Source organism: Pelodiscus sinensis, chromosome 3 (assembly GCF_049634645.1).
Source record: "Pelodiscus sinensis isolate JC-2024 chromosome 3, ASM4963464v1, whole genome shotgun sequence".
Lineage (NCBI taxonomy): Eukaryota > Metazoa > Chordata > Testudines > Trionychidae > Pelodiscus > Pelodiscus sinensis.
This window is the reverse complement of record NC_134713.1, coordinates 169,696,822-169,713,479: the sequence shown is the minus strand read 5'-3', so window position 1 is coordinate 169,713,479 and position 16,658 is coordinate 169,696,822. Positions and strand designations below refer to the sequence as shown.

General features: G+C 38.3%; 1 protein-coding gene across 6 annotated transcripts in view; it reads left to right on the top strand.

The window, feature by feature from the left end:
- EML4 (EMAP like 4) overlaps positions 1 to 16,658 on the top strand; it is a 256,343-nt gene that overhangs the window by 144,895 nt on the left and 94,790 nt on the right. For all 6 annotated transcript variants that reach the window (XM_006133977.4, XM_075925435.1, XM_006133978.4 and 3 more), the window contains exon 2: positions 5,599 to 5,781. In XM_006133977.4, coding sequence (XP_006134039.1) covers positions 5,599 to 5,781 — 183 coding nt within the window. The remainder of the gene's footprint in view (positions 1 to 5,598; positions 5,782 to 16,658) is intronic.

Here is a 16,658-nt window from a genome sequence, read left to right as displayed (position 1 = left end):
CAAAACTTACTTAATTAGAAAATACCGGGCATTTATATGTCCAGTATTTTCTCAATTTGTTTCCCAGACAGAAAGCTCAAATACTGGAATGTCTGGTTCAAAACTGGACACCTGGCAACCCTACGCCCTCATGCAGCAGGGGCAGGGAGGTTTTGTTCCAGGCCAGCTGGGCCACTGGTTAATCAATAACCGGTAAGCATCACCCAATAAGGGGTTAACTGCTTAGCCATTGACATCCCTATTTTAAATTTCATGAGCCAAATCCTGGCTCTCTAGAAATCCATGGGGGAAAAAATCCAGTTCATTTCAATAGGACCAAAATTTTACTCTAGAAGTAAAAAAGTGTTTCATTGCTGTGTGTGATGAAGAGTTTACCATGAGTCCTGTAAGTTCTGTTGTAACATTGTTTACTCATGTGGTACTGAATAAATATTTTGAGCCTTTAAAAATATTTACTGCTATTATTTTGTTAAATGACAGCCGTATATTTGAATGAAATAATAACATAGTAACTACAGTTTCTTTAGAAACTGGCTTAGATTTGGGAAGGAAATCAGTGGTTGTTTAGATGTGATTTAAGAAAACATTGTTGAATTACAATATTCAAGTGCTATTCCTGTTTGCTTTTCAAAAACACTGAGGTTAGTGCAGCAAAGTCAACTGTGATAAAATCATTGGTAATGTAGTAGGCAGTACTTGCGGTGTTAGAAAACAGAATGTCATGCAGGTTGTTTTTGTGCTTCTGAATTTTGAAACATTGAAGCCATTGCATGTGGCTTCCTAAAGTAAAGTGGTACTTGTTCATATTTTGTATAGTTTGAGTGGTTTCTTTGCTTGCATTTCCTGTTTGCCATGTAGTTTCCTCTTGGCTTAGTGATCGCTGGAGCTGCTTTGCTGGGCAGCTAGAATGTGAAAAATTGCCCCTTTGTACTTTGTATGTGTGTTTGTCTGTCTGTCTATATATTTAGGCTCACACACACACAAATACATAAATATTTTAATTAGTGACCTAAATAAATGCTATTTAGGTGACAAGGAAACATTTGTAAGGGAAGCAGAAAATCTGTGAAAATTCGTTTTGGAAACTGCAGCACTGCCAAGGAGGAGAGCAGTATAATTTTCCAATGTCCTACATTTGTTGTAATGATCTGGATTATAGACAGTGATATTCAGTCTGAAGGCATCTTTTAACGTAACTTGAACTAGGTATCCAATTGTTTTAGTTTTACAAGCACTTTTGGAAGTGGGATCTCTTGGAATCTAGTCTGAGTTTTTTTCTCTGCTTTTTGCATTTAAGCATTTCAATTTGAGGTAATTCATTCTATATTGGTAATATTTTATACCCATAATCTATTATAATATCAGTTTCTCTTGTACAGTAATGAATACTAAAACATCATCATCCTAGAATGTTACTGTCATCCTTAACATCAGTCACAGTACCCTTGCTCTTCCTTGGAGGTTGTCTTTGCTTATTAAGATTCAAATTAATAAATTAAAAGCCAGACAGATCGTCGTGATTCTCTAGTCTGATTTCTTGCATAACACAGCTCCCCCCAAAAATTTATTTGATTCCATTACTTCTGTTAGATCTATGTCTCTTTTAGGAAGAGATGCTGTCTCAATTTAAGACTTTAAGAGATAAAGAAATCTCCAGGTAAATTATTCCAGTAATTAATTACAATAATGTTAAAAATTTGCTACTTTTCCTAATCTAAATTTGTCTAGCTTCAGGTTCTGACCACTGGATCTTATTGTACCCTTTTCTGAAAGATTAAAGAGCTGTCTACTCTCAGAAATCTTTTACCCATATAGGGACAGGTAGATTGTGTTCAAGACACTTCTCAACATTCTTTTGAATAAACTAAATAGATTGAGCTTCTTAATTCTCTCATGCTATAAGCCTTGTTTTCTAGATGTTGATCTTTATAGTTATGTCAAAGCAGGTCTGCTCTCTGACTTCTCTTGTAAGTTTCTAGTGGCAGCAACAATTTCTCTGCAGCTACAGTTACAGAAAATGAGAGTGACTCAATCCAGTTACTAAATACTTTTCCAGAGGATCATTTTATTTGATACCTAGTTCCAGTACAACAGAGACTTAGTTGATGTCAGTGCTGAAAATATAGTAATTTGCATGGGACAGTATTTCACTTAAATATCCAGTCTTTGTGTTAATCAAGGAATTAGATGAATGCACTAAAGAATGTCTGTGGACTACCATGCAGTTTGGACTACAGATGCATGAATAGCAATGTATACCCAAGTGCAGTATTGTAACCCTTCCTCCCATTTGGATATTGTGAACATGAACTAAAGGGTTCTTAGTTTACATTACATTACTATACTCTGGTTTGAAGAGCACTATGTTAGGGTGTGTCTAGACTACTGAGTTTTGTCGACAAAAGTGGACTTTTGTCGACAAAACTATACCAGCGTCTACTCTACCGCTGAGTTCTGTCGACATAACATCGACAGAACTCAGCAGTTTTGTCGACGCTGGTATACCTCATTTTACGAGGCATAACACCTTCTGTCGACAGAGTTCTGTCGACAGAAGGTGTTATTGCCTGTAGGGTTGCATCTAGACTACAGGGTTCTGTCGACAAAGCAGCTTGCTTTGTTGACAGAACTCAATGTGTCTGGACGCTCTTTGTCGACAGAAGTTTTGTCGACAGATACTGTCGACAAAACTTCTGTCGACAAAACCCGGTAGTCTAGACGTACCCTTAGTGTGAACTAGGAACCTTTTAGTTCATCCAACAGCATCGACACAGTGCAGCGCTTTATTGTGCACTACTATTCACACTCCCAAATCTGAATTGTGGGCTAGTGTAGATAAGCATGAAGTAGTATACCTTTTTAGACTTCACACAGAGAGATGGTAATATCTGGCTTTCAACACTGTGATTAAACATTACTAAAAGATAGCTGGTTGTTTCTTTTTACAAATGCTTTATAGTAATCTCTTCTATACTTTTAGAGCCTTGGGATTTACTCATTCTAAGACCTTTGACTGCTGTTCTTTTTCATTGTTTTTTTTATTATGTTTTTTTTTTTTTCTGTATGAGGCATTTCAGTTTGGGCTAATTGGTTTTGAGGGAGTATCAAGGCAGATATTATGTAGGAATGTGAATGAGTAGTCAATTAGTCGATTAACTGAGAAATCTAAGCTTATCAGTTAATCTAGTCGACTACTTGCCTTCCCCCCTTCATTGCCTCTGTATCAGTAGGGGGTCCAAGCTCCCTACGTAGAGATACAGAGGCAGCTGCGCAAAGGGCTCCCCATGAGTGGAGCCAGATTGCACTGGTTGCCGTCCCCATCCCCAGGGTCTATACAAGAGTTGACTAACTGTTTATGCAGTTAGTCGACTAGTCTATTACCTGCTGTCTCACGTCTCTAATATTGTGTGATAGCTGTGGTATTTTGATATGGATTGCTCCCAGCTTAAGATGAGCTTTAAAGATCTGTATAGTTATTTTGATATACTTCCAGTACAGGTTGAACCTCTCTCAACTGGGACTCCCTGGTCCAGCAACATCTGTGGTCCACAGGGAAGAGCCCTAAGGGGACCTTGAACTCCGCCATGGCAGGGGGCTGGCATGACAGCAGGCTGCGGTGGGGCCAGGAGTCCTGGTGACGAGACCGCGAATGGCCACAGTAGGGCTGGCGGGGCCAGGAACCCTTGCAGTGGGGCTGGTGCTGTCCTGGTAGGACTGGCTAGGTCGGGAACTCTGGCAGCTGAGCAGCAATCCATCGCGGGGAGAGGGGGAGGGTGGGAGTCGAGGTGGCGAGACTTCAGGCTGACGGGGCCGGTGCTGCTGCAGCAGGGCTGGTGGGTCCAGGAGCAGTGGTTTGCCACCGCAAAACTGAGAGCCCCAGCAATGGGATCATGGGCTGCCATGGTAGGGCAGCAGGACTGGTCACATGCAGGGAGTCTGCTGGGAAGCCAGGCAAGGAGGGGAGCCAGGCTGAGGGACCGGTGGGAGGAGGTGGCAGGGGGCAGAAATGACCTCTCCTGGTCTGGCAAAAACTCTCCTTCGGGACCACTCAGGTCCTGAGGGTGGAAGACCTGGGAGGTCCAACCTATATACCTTTACTTTTAATTGCAATTAATGTCTTCCTTGTCTTAAGACAACATAACTGGCTTATTGTTGCAGTTTTTCTTATGATGCTGATGATGATCATCCCATGTTGGATAATGAAGGGTTTTAAGAATAGGAATTTAAAAACAAATGTAAATTGTTCTCCATAATTGAAATTCATTTAATTAGTGGCGAGAAATTTAAAATGTGCATAACATTTCAGAAAAAATAAAGAACTTTATTATTTGCGTATTTTCTTTTATATATGAATTGATGGTATGGATGTGCTTCATATATGTCATTCATCAGTATTAAATAAGTAAAACTTTATGAACCTCTGTGATTGTAACATTTGTTTACAATATTTTGTTTAGAGTGTTAAGAATACCAAATTCACAAAAGGATACCTTTATGAATACCGTTTGTTTGTGTGACATATATTTTGTACAATCCATTTGTAATGCTCAGACTCTGATTTATGCTAAAAATAAAAACCTATGATGTGTTATTTTGGCTTGGCAGAAATAATGCAGTGAGCTGTCAAAGGCAAAGAATATGCAGAAGCTGTAATTCCTATTTTACCACTAAAGAATAGATTTGGCCAGATTGTGCCTTCAATACTAATCTATTTCTGTGTGGCCAAAAAATTTTTGGAGCCCTTCACAGAATATTTATTCTGTTCTCTTCGCTTCATGCCAAATGTTATAAAGTAGTATATTTTTTTGGATCATGCGCTGTGGTAATGTGAAAAAACAGTAAAAAGAAAAACAGTAACAAGTTAAAACATCTGAGCTAAAATATTTTTAAATTGGAGTTGCCACTTCATTAAATTTTGTCTTGGTGAGTTGTGCATTTTTAAACTGGTTTTTTTAATTGTCTCACACTTTAAAGAGAAAGATGCTAAAAATGCTTCTTTAACATTGCAGTAGAATATGTATGAAATGAAAATGTATGAACATATTTTATATTAAAATTGAAAATACAGCCTTGTCCTGTCTAGAATGAATCTTGTTCCCATTACAATACAAGCACGTGCCCTGTTTAGATTCCAATGTTTAAGGCAGGGCTGGCGAACCTTGGGTGTGCCAGCCACATGCAGTTTGCCAGAGTTATCAGCTGGCAGGTCGTGAGACGGTTTGTTTTCCTAAGTATCCCCTGTCATGGCCCCCTGCAATCCCCAATAATATGAGCTGTAAGGGGTATGCCTGTGGATACTCAGGTATACAAACAGGTATACCTTGGGGTCTGTCAGTGGCTAATCCTGATGAACCACATGCGGCCCACAGACCAGAGGTTCCCCAACTCTGATTTAAAGGCCTTAATCGTCTCCTTGTGTTGGTTATGCTTAGGGTCCAATACTTATCCATTATTACCTCTATCCAAATGTCTTCAGTATCCCCCAAGCATTTTTGATGAAGAAGATTGCACTGTACATTTTTATAACTCTTTTTAGTTTTGAAGAAAACAATTAAATTCCCCCTTCCTTTCCCTCCTCTCCCCTCCATTCCCAAATAGATGATAGCATCTCTGCTGCAAGCACATCTGATGTCCAGGACCGTCTTTCAGCTCTTGAGCTTAGAGTGCAGCAACAAGAAGATGAAATCACGGTGCTAAAAGCTGCATTGGCTGATGTTTTGAGACGTCTTGCTATTTCTGAAGATCATGTGGCCTCTGTGAGAAAATCAGCACCAAGTAAAGGTAATGAAGTATATTGTGGATTGGAATCTTTTGGATGTGATGTTTTCTAGCTTTTTTATATTGGAATGTTAACACTTGGAATTTTCTACATTGTTTGCTAACTTAAATATGAAAGCAGGTTAATAAAATGACTACTGTATTATTTTTCAGCAGGGTCTTTTAAAAAAAAATGCAATAAATATCTGAAAGCTGAGATTGTCTTTTGCCCCTTTGAGTAGAACATCAGAATTAAGAAAACCTGGAGAATAGTGGTTGTTTGCAATTCCAAACAAAATATTCTGGTGGATCTTTCAAAAGTTTGAGAGAGAGAGGACAAAGATGGTCAAATAAAGACTCTTACTAGAGGCTAACAAAAAAAATCTAGTTTCTGTTTATCAAGAAAAAAGCAAAGTGAAAGAAATATTACAGAGGAGTGTATTTTAAAAAAAATATATTGGCTTCCACACTACGGGGAAGCCTTGAAATTAGTCCGAGGCAAGGTCTGTTAATGTGGATGTACCACCTCGGACTTAGAGCCCCAGGAAGCACTGGGGAGTAATTAATTTGAATTACTCTGGAGAGTAGTTATTTTGAAATAGTGACATTGAAGCATCAACACTACCGTTATTTCAAAATAACTATTTTGGAATTAGTGGTACTCCTGATGAAAAGCAGTATAGATTTCAAATTCTGCAGCCCATTATTTCAAAATAATGGGTTTGGTGGAGTGGACACTCCACTCATAAATTCGATTTTGGTGGGGAGAAGAGAGAGGTTATTTTGAAATAAAGTTCTAGTGTAGACCAGGGCTCAGAGGGGTAGCTGTGTTAATTGGTAACTTTAAAAACTTGGAGACTAACAAAATTATATAGTATTATGAGCTTTCATGGACAAAACGCATTTCATCTGATGATGTGAAGTACAACTACATTAAAAAGCTAACAGAAATGATTAGACCATTTCTGTTAGGGATCTTCCAATTCTCAGTATTAGAAGAGTGGGTAAAATTGTGTTTGTATTCCCATCAAGCTACCTGCCCCAATTATTTGTCCTTAAGGATGTGTCTACACTGTACCTGTAGCTCGAAATACGCTACGCAATTTGAGCTATGCAAATTGCGTAGCTTATTTCAAGTCCATTTCAAAATAGCTTGTTTAGAAATTTGGCACTGTCCACACGCACTTATTTCAAAATATGTCACTGTTCCAAAACATCCTTTATTCCTTGTGCAATGAGGTTTTCAGGGACATTGGAATAGCAAGCCTGTTATATTTCGAAATAACGGGCACACTCAAAAGATGCAGAATAGCTATTTCAGGATACCTCTAGCATCCCAATATAGTGCTGCCGTGTAGACATAGCCTAACTGAATTATACATCTTTGATTCTCCACTGTTTCTCTAGTTTTGAAATCAGTAGTATAACACCAAGAAAGTGGAGTAATGCAGTAATACACTTTATAAAGATATACAAATGTTACATTTGTTCAAAGAACAAAACTGAAAAATGGGGAAATTGTGTAATGGTTTTAGATGTACACTGGCAGAGAAATGTAATTGTTTGAGTTGGTTTTTTTTTTTAATGTCCCCGTGCCAGATGGAAGGAAGTGTTGACACTTAATTGGCAATGACTCTGAATCTTGCAATTCTGTCTTACTTGCTAAATGGTAGGCAGTTGTCATCTATGCTTACAAATTCAGCTTTATTTTACCTGACGTTTATCATGCCTCATCAGGATTCAAACATCCTTGTCTAATATTTTGAATAAATAAAGTACTAGCAAGTGTTTGAAATAAGTACAATAAATCAGTGTTGTAAGCTACTCGTTGTTGCAGAATGCTTGTGGGTGCAAAATTGTGGAAAGAATGCACATACTTGGGCCATAATGTTCATACTTGTGTGGTTAAAGTACTTAAATTGTTTTGACATTTATATAAGTGACTTGATCTTGGAGGTGCTAGGTACCCATGGTCTTCACTGAAGTCAGAGAAAGCTGGAGGTGCCCAACACCTTTGAAAGTCAGGAGTGAAATTGTATGTCCTTTGAAGTCAAAGGCAAAACTCCAATTAATTTCAGTGGGGTCAAGATTTCATCTCCTGTCATTTAAGAAAAAAAGCAAGAGGCTTACATTGTTTTTTAAAAAATTGTTTTTTAATATGTAATTTTTTGGTCCTAAAATACCTGACCATGCAGAGCACCTGATATTGTATCGATCACAAAAATGATTGTATCTGATTCTTAGCAGTTTGAATTATATTAACTACTTACAGCCTAGGAAATACGTGTCTGCATAGAGATACACTCTATGTACTGAAATATATTTGAAGAACACTGGAAAGAAAAATACATTCTCCTGTACCTCAAACGACCCTTACAACTGTCAGCATTGTCTGACAATTTTTGCTGTGCTTTTTTTTTTTAAGTGGTATTATGCAAAGATTGTGTTAGATCATTTCACTCATTGACTTTAATGTTTATTTAAAATAAGGGAACAAGCATTCAAATGCTAGACTTCAAACTTTTCAGATACGCACTAATGCGCTGAGTCATGTTTCTTTTTGCTTGCATATAAATAAATTAGAAGCCAAATGTCCAAACTAATAAGTACCTACAAATTTCACTGTCACCACAATCTAAAGTCCCTTTTCTTTGCCTCTGAAAATCTGAGCCTAATCTAGGCATTTAGATTTGAACATTTTAACCAGAAGTGGTTTTTAATATGTAAATGTCTTCCTAGATCTCCATTCCTCCAGATCTAAATTTCGCTCATTTAAAGTGAGGGGAAGAGAAAACACCATAAAAGCTTTTAACTTTGCTACTAGATAGTTGTCTAAATGCATGCTACATAACATTTATGTATAGAGTAGCACTGAAGTATTACGCTAATGTTAATTGAATTTTTGTTTTTTATTGTTGTATGTTAGTGCCCACCGTGCACTAGGAACTGTCCTTAAAGATATTGAATCACTGTCCTCTACCCCAAGGAGCTCACAGTCTCTATTTGAAATCCTAATCTCATAATAAGCTTTTGCCATAGAATGGGAATTTTTTATTACACAAACTTAGATCCCACAAGAGAGACATAATGGTGAAAGCTGGGTAGCATGAACAGGGAAACTGAAAGCAAATAAAACAGCATAGGCACTGAATCCTACTATCACGATTTTCAGTGCTTGAAAACATTTTGCTAGACTCTGGTTTTCAGAATTTTTTGAGTGACTAAAATCCAAATTCATTTAGGTTTCTGCAAATTCTTTGACTACTTGTGATTCCAGATTTCAAGCCAAATGAGTGCTGAGAAGGGGTGTGCATGTACTTGTATATGTATTTATATAAAAAATACAAACATCGAAATTTTCTCCCTTTTAGCTATGCAGATAAATGTTGGCACTACCATTGTTCCCTTTTGAATGATCTCACTTTTTGTCTTCATTCTGTCTACCAACACAGCAGATGGACTTTTTTCCAGGGGAAATGTCTGAGAATATTTTACTCAGGAGCTGTGAAATTTAGCACAGTGTAGGGTACCCATGAAGTCAAATCCTCTGCTTCTGCCCTAACTTAGCCATATATTAATGTCTGAAGTAGGATGTAAGGCCATGAAGAAGGGTCCTCTAGGAAGGATGAATTTAACTCCGTGAAATATGCTTGCAATTGTAACCAATTAAACCTCTTCAGTGAAAGGATACTGAAGCTCAGTGATTGAATAATAATATAGGGATGTCTAATTCTAATTTGCATCTTAAGAGGTTATTTATGCCTGCTCGTTCACGGTTACAATAGTCTACTAAACTCATTTCTTTCATTATTTTTGTATTATCACTCAGAAATCAGATTCAAGGATGTAACACAATGTACACTAGGGATGTTGAAAAGCATTGTGGGTTTTTTGTAAATGTATAACTTCTGAATTTTTCAGCAGTTACACATTTACATGTGCGGGGGAGTCGGTTCCATGGGAGCCGGTATGTACAGGAAGCTGGCTCCCCATCTGTACCAGCTCCCACCTGCCCCTCCTATGCTGCTGCCTCTGATACAGAGGCAGTGGGAGGGGAGCTTGTGTGTGAGTGAAGGTTAGCTGTTTAACTTTGAACACTATTACATTCCTAATGTATGCTGAAAAAAATCTAGTCTTCCCAGAGGTCTCCAAAAATTAGCTTACAAAAGTTATTTGATCTCCTTTTGCACTAGACATTTTCTTTTTTGCTGCTGAGACATGGCCTTCCAAAACCTCTATAAATTTCCCTTAAGTAGCTCAGCATTAGCCTTCAAAGAGGTACTTTCCACAGTATGAAAATGAGTGTTGTGTATTGACTGAATCCAGTTGACAGGGGCAAACATAAATTACACTTTTTGGTATTCAATTTTTCCAAATTCAAGCAGATGATATCCACACTTAGTGGGACAGAGGAACTTCAGGGTCGCTGGCAAAGTGTTTCAGGATCCTTCAGTATAGTTTGTCCATGTTGGATGTCTCTTTGGATTAAACTAATTTTGTTTTACCTTTGTTATCCATTGGTTTTGGGTTTTTTGACTAGCATCTAAATCAGCTGTGAATGAAATACCTAATAGCCTGGTATTTGTGACATAAGAATATAAGAACAGCCATACTGGGTCACACCAAAGGTCCATCTAGCCCAGTATCCTGTCTTCTGACATTGGCCAATGCCATGTGCCCCAGAGGGCATGAACAAAACAGGTAGTCATCCAGTGATCCACCCCGGTTGCCCATTCCCAGCTTCTGAAAAAGAGGTTAGGGGCACTGATCTTGCCAATCCTGGCTAATAGCCATTGATGGACCTATCCTCCATGCATTTATCTAATTCTTTTTTTAATCCTGTTAAAGTCCTGGTCTTTACAACATCCTCTGGCAAGGAGTTCCACAGCTTAACTGAGTATCACATGAAGAAATACTTCCTTTTGTTTGTTTTAAACCTAATACCTATTAATTTCATTTGGTGATCCCTAGTTTTTGTGTTATGGGAAGAATTAAATGACTCTTCTTACTCTTACACTTTTTTCCACACCAATCATGATTTTTAAGATCTCTATCATATCCCACTTTAGTCATCTCTTTCCCAAGCTGAAAAGACTCAGTATTATTAATCTTTCCCCATGTGGCAGTCGTTCAATACCAATAATACTTTTGTTGCCCTTGGTTCTGAACTTTTTCTAATGCCAAGATATCTCTTTTGACATAAGGTAAACACATCTGCATGCAGCATTCTTGTCTGTATTTCTCATTACAAGCTTATTGTTACATTGCAGACTTTTAGTGCAAATCCTCTCAGTAGTTGAGTAGATTTCTCGAGACATACCAAAAGGGTATCTATAAGTGAGTTAATTCAGTAGGGAGTGTTTTGTCAGTCTAGTGGTCTCTCAACAGCAGTGAGATCCTCAAGGTGGGTGGTGGGAGGAAGCAGCTGAGATGAGAGCTATATGTTGATCATTTTTTCTGTCTGCACTTTTTCCTATCTTATAATTGGATTATAATTGGATTAAGTCAGAGGACAAGCTTTTAATAGTCCTACAAAGGTGTAAGGCTCAAGGACCACTGTGTGAGAGAAGTATTGCTATTTGGAGAGTACAAGGATATTGCACTTGTGGACAACTGGCAAAACAGAAGGAAGATATTTCTGCTTCTGTATCTTCCACCGGGAAGCTCTCATTGTTTCTAGATATGGGAAATCATTTCAAAATGAAAATGGAAGAAGATGGTTATAATGCCTCTCTGCCTCTCCACAAACTAGGCACAAGTAGCAAAAAGATAGGAAAGGCTAATAAATCCAAGGAAGGTATTATATATAATTGATGTTACTCTAGTTCAGAGAAACATCAGAGAGGCTGTCCTAGCCTCTGTCCATGCACAAGCATACGTTGGTCAACTCATAGATGTTCCTTTCTGAGATAAGCTTAAAGCTTATGCTTTATAGTAGTTTGCTTGTAACACTATTCCTGACCTTCTATACATTGAGCTACTATACTAGGATAAGGATGTACATTAATTTTAGGGTGTCTTTTTTGATAGGCAGCTTCAGTAGTTCAATAACTGTCATCTCTTTCGTGCGAAGTTCTTTCCTTTTGACAGCCTTGAAGTGCTGGTGCCAAATGCCTCTTTACTTGATTACAGCAGTTGATACGTGTAGTATGTGCCAAAAAAAAAAGATTACCTGAACATTGGAGGAAAGGGGAAGCATAGAGTAGTCTGGTACTTGTGGCTGCCAGCAAGACAGATTGTATCTCAGTTGGTGCCTGGGTTGTTCTTGGGGTGTCAAAATGTATGTAATGTGAGAATGCAGCTCATAGGCACTCTGTGTGAAGGCGAATCCATGCCACACAATGGCACTAGTAAAGCAACTCAGGCTAAACATACTAATGACAGCCAAGATGAATGTGCTTCCTGTTCAGGACATTGCTATCCAGTTGAAAGTATGTATAATTGTATTCTTTTACCATGCCTTCTTCTTGACTAGAGGTAAAAATGAGTTTTTTTCACATTTTCAGTCTCCAGAAGGCCCATGATGCAAAAAATAGGAGAATGCAAGAACAGAAAATTATATCAACTGGCTTCTATACAAATTCAGTTAACCAAGAAAAATAGATTGCCACAGAGGCTGTGTCTAGACACACGGGTGTGGAGTTTGTAAAAACGAATATAGCCCGCAGGTTATATTGGCTAAATTATGGTACATCCCTCTTTTGACAGAGGGATGTAAATTAGACACTGCGAAATTGCAAATGAAGCGGGGATTTAAATATCCCATGCACCATTTGCATATTCACATAATGGCGCTCTTTCGAAAAAGCGCCATTTTGAAAATAAAATCGCGGTCTAGACGTGATTCTGTCGAAAATGGCAGGCTTTTTGGAAAGATCCCGTGCTCCTCAAAAAATGTGTACAGGATCTTTCAAAAAAGCCTGCCGTTTTTGACAGACCTGCATCTAGACCGTGGTTTTACTTTCGAAATAGCGCTTTTTTGAAATAGCACCATAATGTGAATTTGCAAATGAAGCGTGAGATATTTAAATCCAAGCTTCATTTGCAATTTTGAATGTCTTCATTTGCCTCCCTCTCTAGAAAGAGGGTGCAAGTGTAGACATACCCTCAGACTTCATTATATCACAACTCCCTTGAGGTTACAAAAATTACTTTATAACCCTAGTGGGAGACTAAAGCCTGAACCCACCTGAGCTCCTTCACCCCATGCAGGAGGGCCAAAGCCCAAAAGCTTCAGTCCCAGACAGAGGATCTGTAATTTGACCACCACCCTGGGTGGAAACTTTCACGCTTCTGCTTCTGCACTGGGAGGGAGATAGGACAGCCAACCCTCCAGAATTGGCCAGAAGTCTTTAGGAATTAAAGATTATGTCATTTGATGAATTCTTCAAGAATACATACAACCAAAATTAGCCCCCCCTTCACAATTGGGGTCCTGACCAACTGTTTCAAAATCGCTGCAATAGTGTGCACGTTATCTTCCGCCCTGCGCAGTAGAGAGCAAACCTAAAGCAAAATCCTATTTAATTGCAGTGATTTGAGCAGATTTTAAGATGTGGTTTTCACCTGATCTTAACTTTTGTTTCATTTCAATAATATTAAAATGAAAAGTAGGCTGGTCAATTTTTTTTAAGTTAAAAATGCTGACTTTAAACTTTGTAAATACAAGTTAAAATAACTTGTACTTGAATTTTTACTCCATGTTTTACACATGCTAATTATCACAATTGTAAAGTGTAGTGTAGACACTACAGGACATGATTTACAGTTGGTAGATTAATAGGTGTTAAAGCACAACTACTAATTCAAGTGTAGAACTACTCTGCCTATTGGAAGTTGCTGTTAAACTTGAATTTCCGTAGAGGGCAGAATATGGGAAGGGGCATCATTTAAGCAATCCTAGTGTTATGCTGTCTTTTCAAGACCAGCTCCTGCAAGCTCTCATGTTTATCACTTTACTCATGGCAGTACTCCTGTTGAAGCCTGTAGGCTGTATGCTCGTGTTACATACATTTTGTCACCCTTGAAGTCTTAATGTCTTTCCCATGCATCGGTCATTATGTCATCTGCTCTTTTTATGTTGAGATTTTCTTCTCTGTTTCTTCCTTTTTCATTTTTCTGATTTCCTCTTTCCTTTCTTCCTCCTGTTTTCCATCTCCTTTAACCCCACTTTGCTTTCTTTCTCAACTCATACTTGTAATTATTTTGAACTCTCTTCTTTCCCTCCTTCTCTTTTCTTTACATTCTTTTGAACACCATAATGCTGGGGTGGGGGATCTTTTTTGGGTCGAGGCCAGTGACACACAGAAAAATCTGTCAGGGGCCACACACAAGTGAGAAGCGTGAAAAAAAACCTTTCACTGTGGCCTCCGACTGATGAGAAAGACACTCCCCACATTCTGCTCACACACCAGAGCCTGGGGGGGCCATCCTAGTAGATTTTGTGTGCTCCAGCCCACAAAATACGGGGCACTGGCGTATAAGCATGGGCTCCCAAAAGCTGGGGGTGGTCCTGAGCCTCTGGGGCCAGATCCAGGCAAGCCAATTTCTGCATCCGGCCCCCGGACCTGAGGTTCCCCACTCCTGCTGTAATGAGAACTAATGAACATTTAATCAACTCCTTTCTGAAGAGTTTATTTTTACATCTCATATGCATATCAGTTATGTAATTATTAGATAATATGCATTTACAGGTATATTTTCAGGAAAAATAATTAGGCTAATAGTAAAAGTGTATTACCGCTGTATGTGTTTGTGTTTTAAGTGAGAAAAACCGTGTGCCATTTCAGAACATATGTATCTATCAAGTAGTCTTAAGTTCATCAAACCTTTATTCCAATCCACACAAGTAAGGGAAGATCATAATGAACAAATTATAATAACTGGGTAACTGGCCTGGATTTCTAAAAGTCTGAGAAAAACAGCAGGAAATAAAAGCTATTATTTTATCACAAGTCTGAGGAGTAGCCATGTTAGTCTGTGACTAAAAAAATCAAGTAGTCCCATAGCACCTTAGAAACTAAAAAGTAAATATACTATTTATGAGCTTTCGTGGGCAAAGCACACTTCCTCATATGAGAGGAAGACACAAAACATACATTTTCAAAAGTTGTTACTGTCACTTAAATGTCATTAAATGTGCAATCATTACCTCAATTTAGCTAATAAAAGCTATTTTCTTTTTTTTTTTATTGTGTTTCAGGCAAAAAGGAAGCTAAACAGATTTTAGGTTTATGGTGGTCCCCTTTGTCTAATCTTGCTTATCTTTCATTCACACACTTATATACTTGACAGATTTTAATGAAAGGTCTGTTTTGAACTCTGATATTATTCTATGAAAATTATCAGAATGGAGATGGAATCCAGTATCCATTAAAGACATTTTTACTACTTTGATCTCACAGTTTGGTTTTAATCCTGGTCACCACACATACTGAATCTTATTTTACATTCAGCTTGCATCCGGCTCTTGTTCCAAGCCAAAAGATAAAGCTGAGTGCTATTCAGTGTGAAAAATTTCAGACTGTTTATGTTAGTAATTGACATATAGTGTGATACTGGCAATCACGTAAAATGTGGATGCTGAGAACTTCATTGTTTTAGCCTTTAGAATTCCATCCTGAATTTCTGTTTTCACTGCCATTTCATTATAACACTCTACTTTATTTGAATTTAAGCCTGTTTTGGCTGCTATGAAAGGATATTTTTACAGTGGGAGATGGAAAGATTCTAAGGGTATTTATAATTTGAAGCTTTATGATGAGTGTAGATTTCCACTAGCCGAAACTTATCATTGAGGATTTATGGCCATGGACCAGTGGATTGGCTCCATTGGTGTTCTCTAGCTAGGGTCAGAAACATTCTAATCCCATCCTCTGATCCCCATGGAGAGCAAGTTCATAAATTCTACACTACCCCGCTAGTTGAACTTGCAAATGAAGCCCGGGATTTGAATTTCCCGGGCTTCATTTGCATAAACTGGGCGCCGCCATTTTTAAATCCCGGCTACACGCGGCACGAACTAGGTAGTTTGGACTAGGCTTCCTAGTCCGAACTACCGTTACTCCTCGTGGAATGAGGAGTAACGGTAGTTTGGATTAGGAAGCCTAGTCCGAACTGCCTAGTTCGTGCCGCGTGTAGCCGCGCGGCATGGGGTTCGAACGAGCAGGGATTTAAAAATGGCGGCACCCAGTTTATGCAAATGAAGCCTGGGAAATTCAAATCCCGGGCTTCATTTGCAAGTGCGGTATGCCTACATTACCCCGCTAGTTCGAACTAGCGGGGTAGTGTAGACATGCCCTCAGTGTCTGCAAATGGGTTAGGAATTAGCCCACCAGTGTTTTGTTTTAAAATGTAAATGCATTTCCATTTTTAGATGAGATTTTTGTAATTATCTGGGTTATGAATTTTAAAAATCCTAAGGTTTTTTTAGTTCACTTTTTTTTAAAAATGGAAATCTAATTAATGAATGTAGAAGTAGAGTAGTGTGAAATATTTGTAACATTGTGCAAAACTACTTGAAAATTGTGGGGTTTTAACATTTTCTTACCAACTAAAAATTCACCCATTTTCCCTCAAGAAATTCCAAGGTACAGGTTTCTCTGGTAAAGATGGGCTAATTTTACAGCAAAGATGCTTTCATTCTGGAAGCTTGCTGAAATTTATATTTTTGATTCAAAAGTAGCCATTTACAATGAGCAAAATTTGGGAGTTACCAACTTTGATGAAACTAAATTAAACAATCTCTTTTACTTCAGCCTGTGCAAAACACGCAATTCCCCCTAGAACTTGATATTTTGAGTGCTACTTGGAATGTGTCCCAAGTATTCATTACACCACTTTTGTATTCCATATTTATGCGCAGCTATTTTATAAACCATAACTGCTCCAGTTTTACTAAA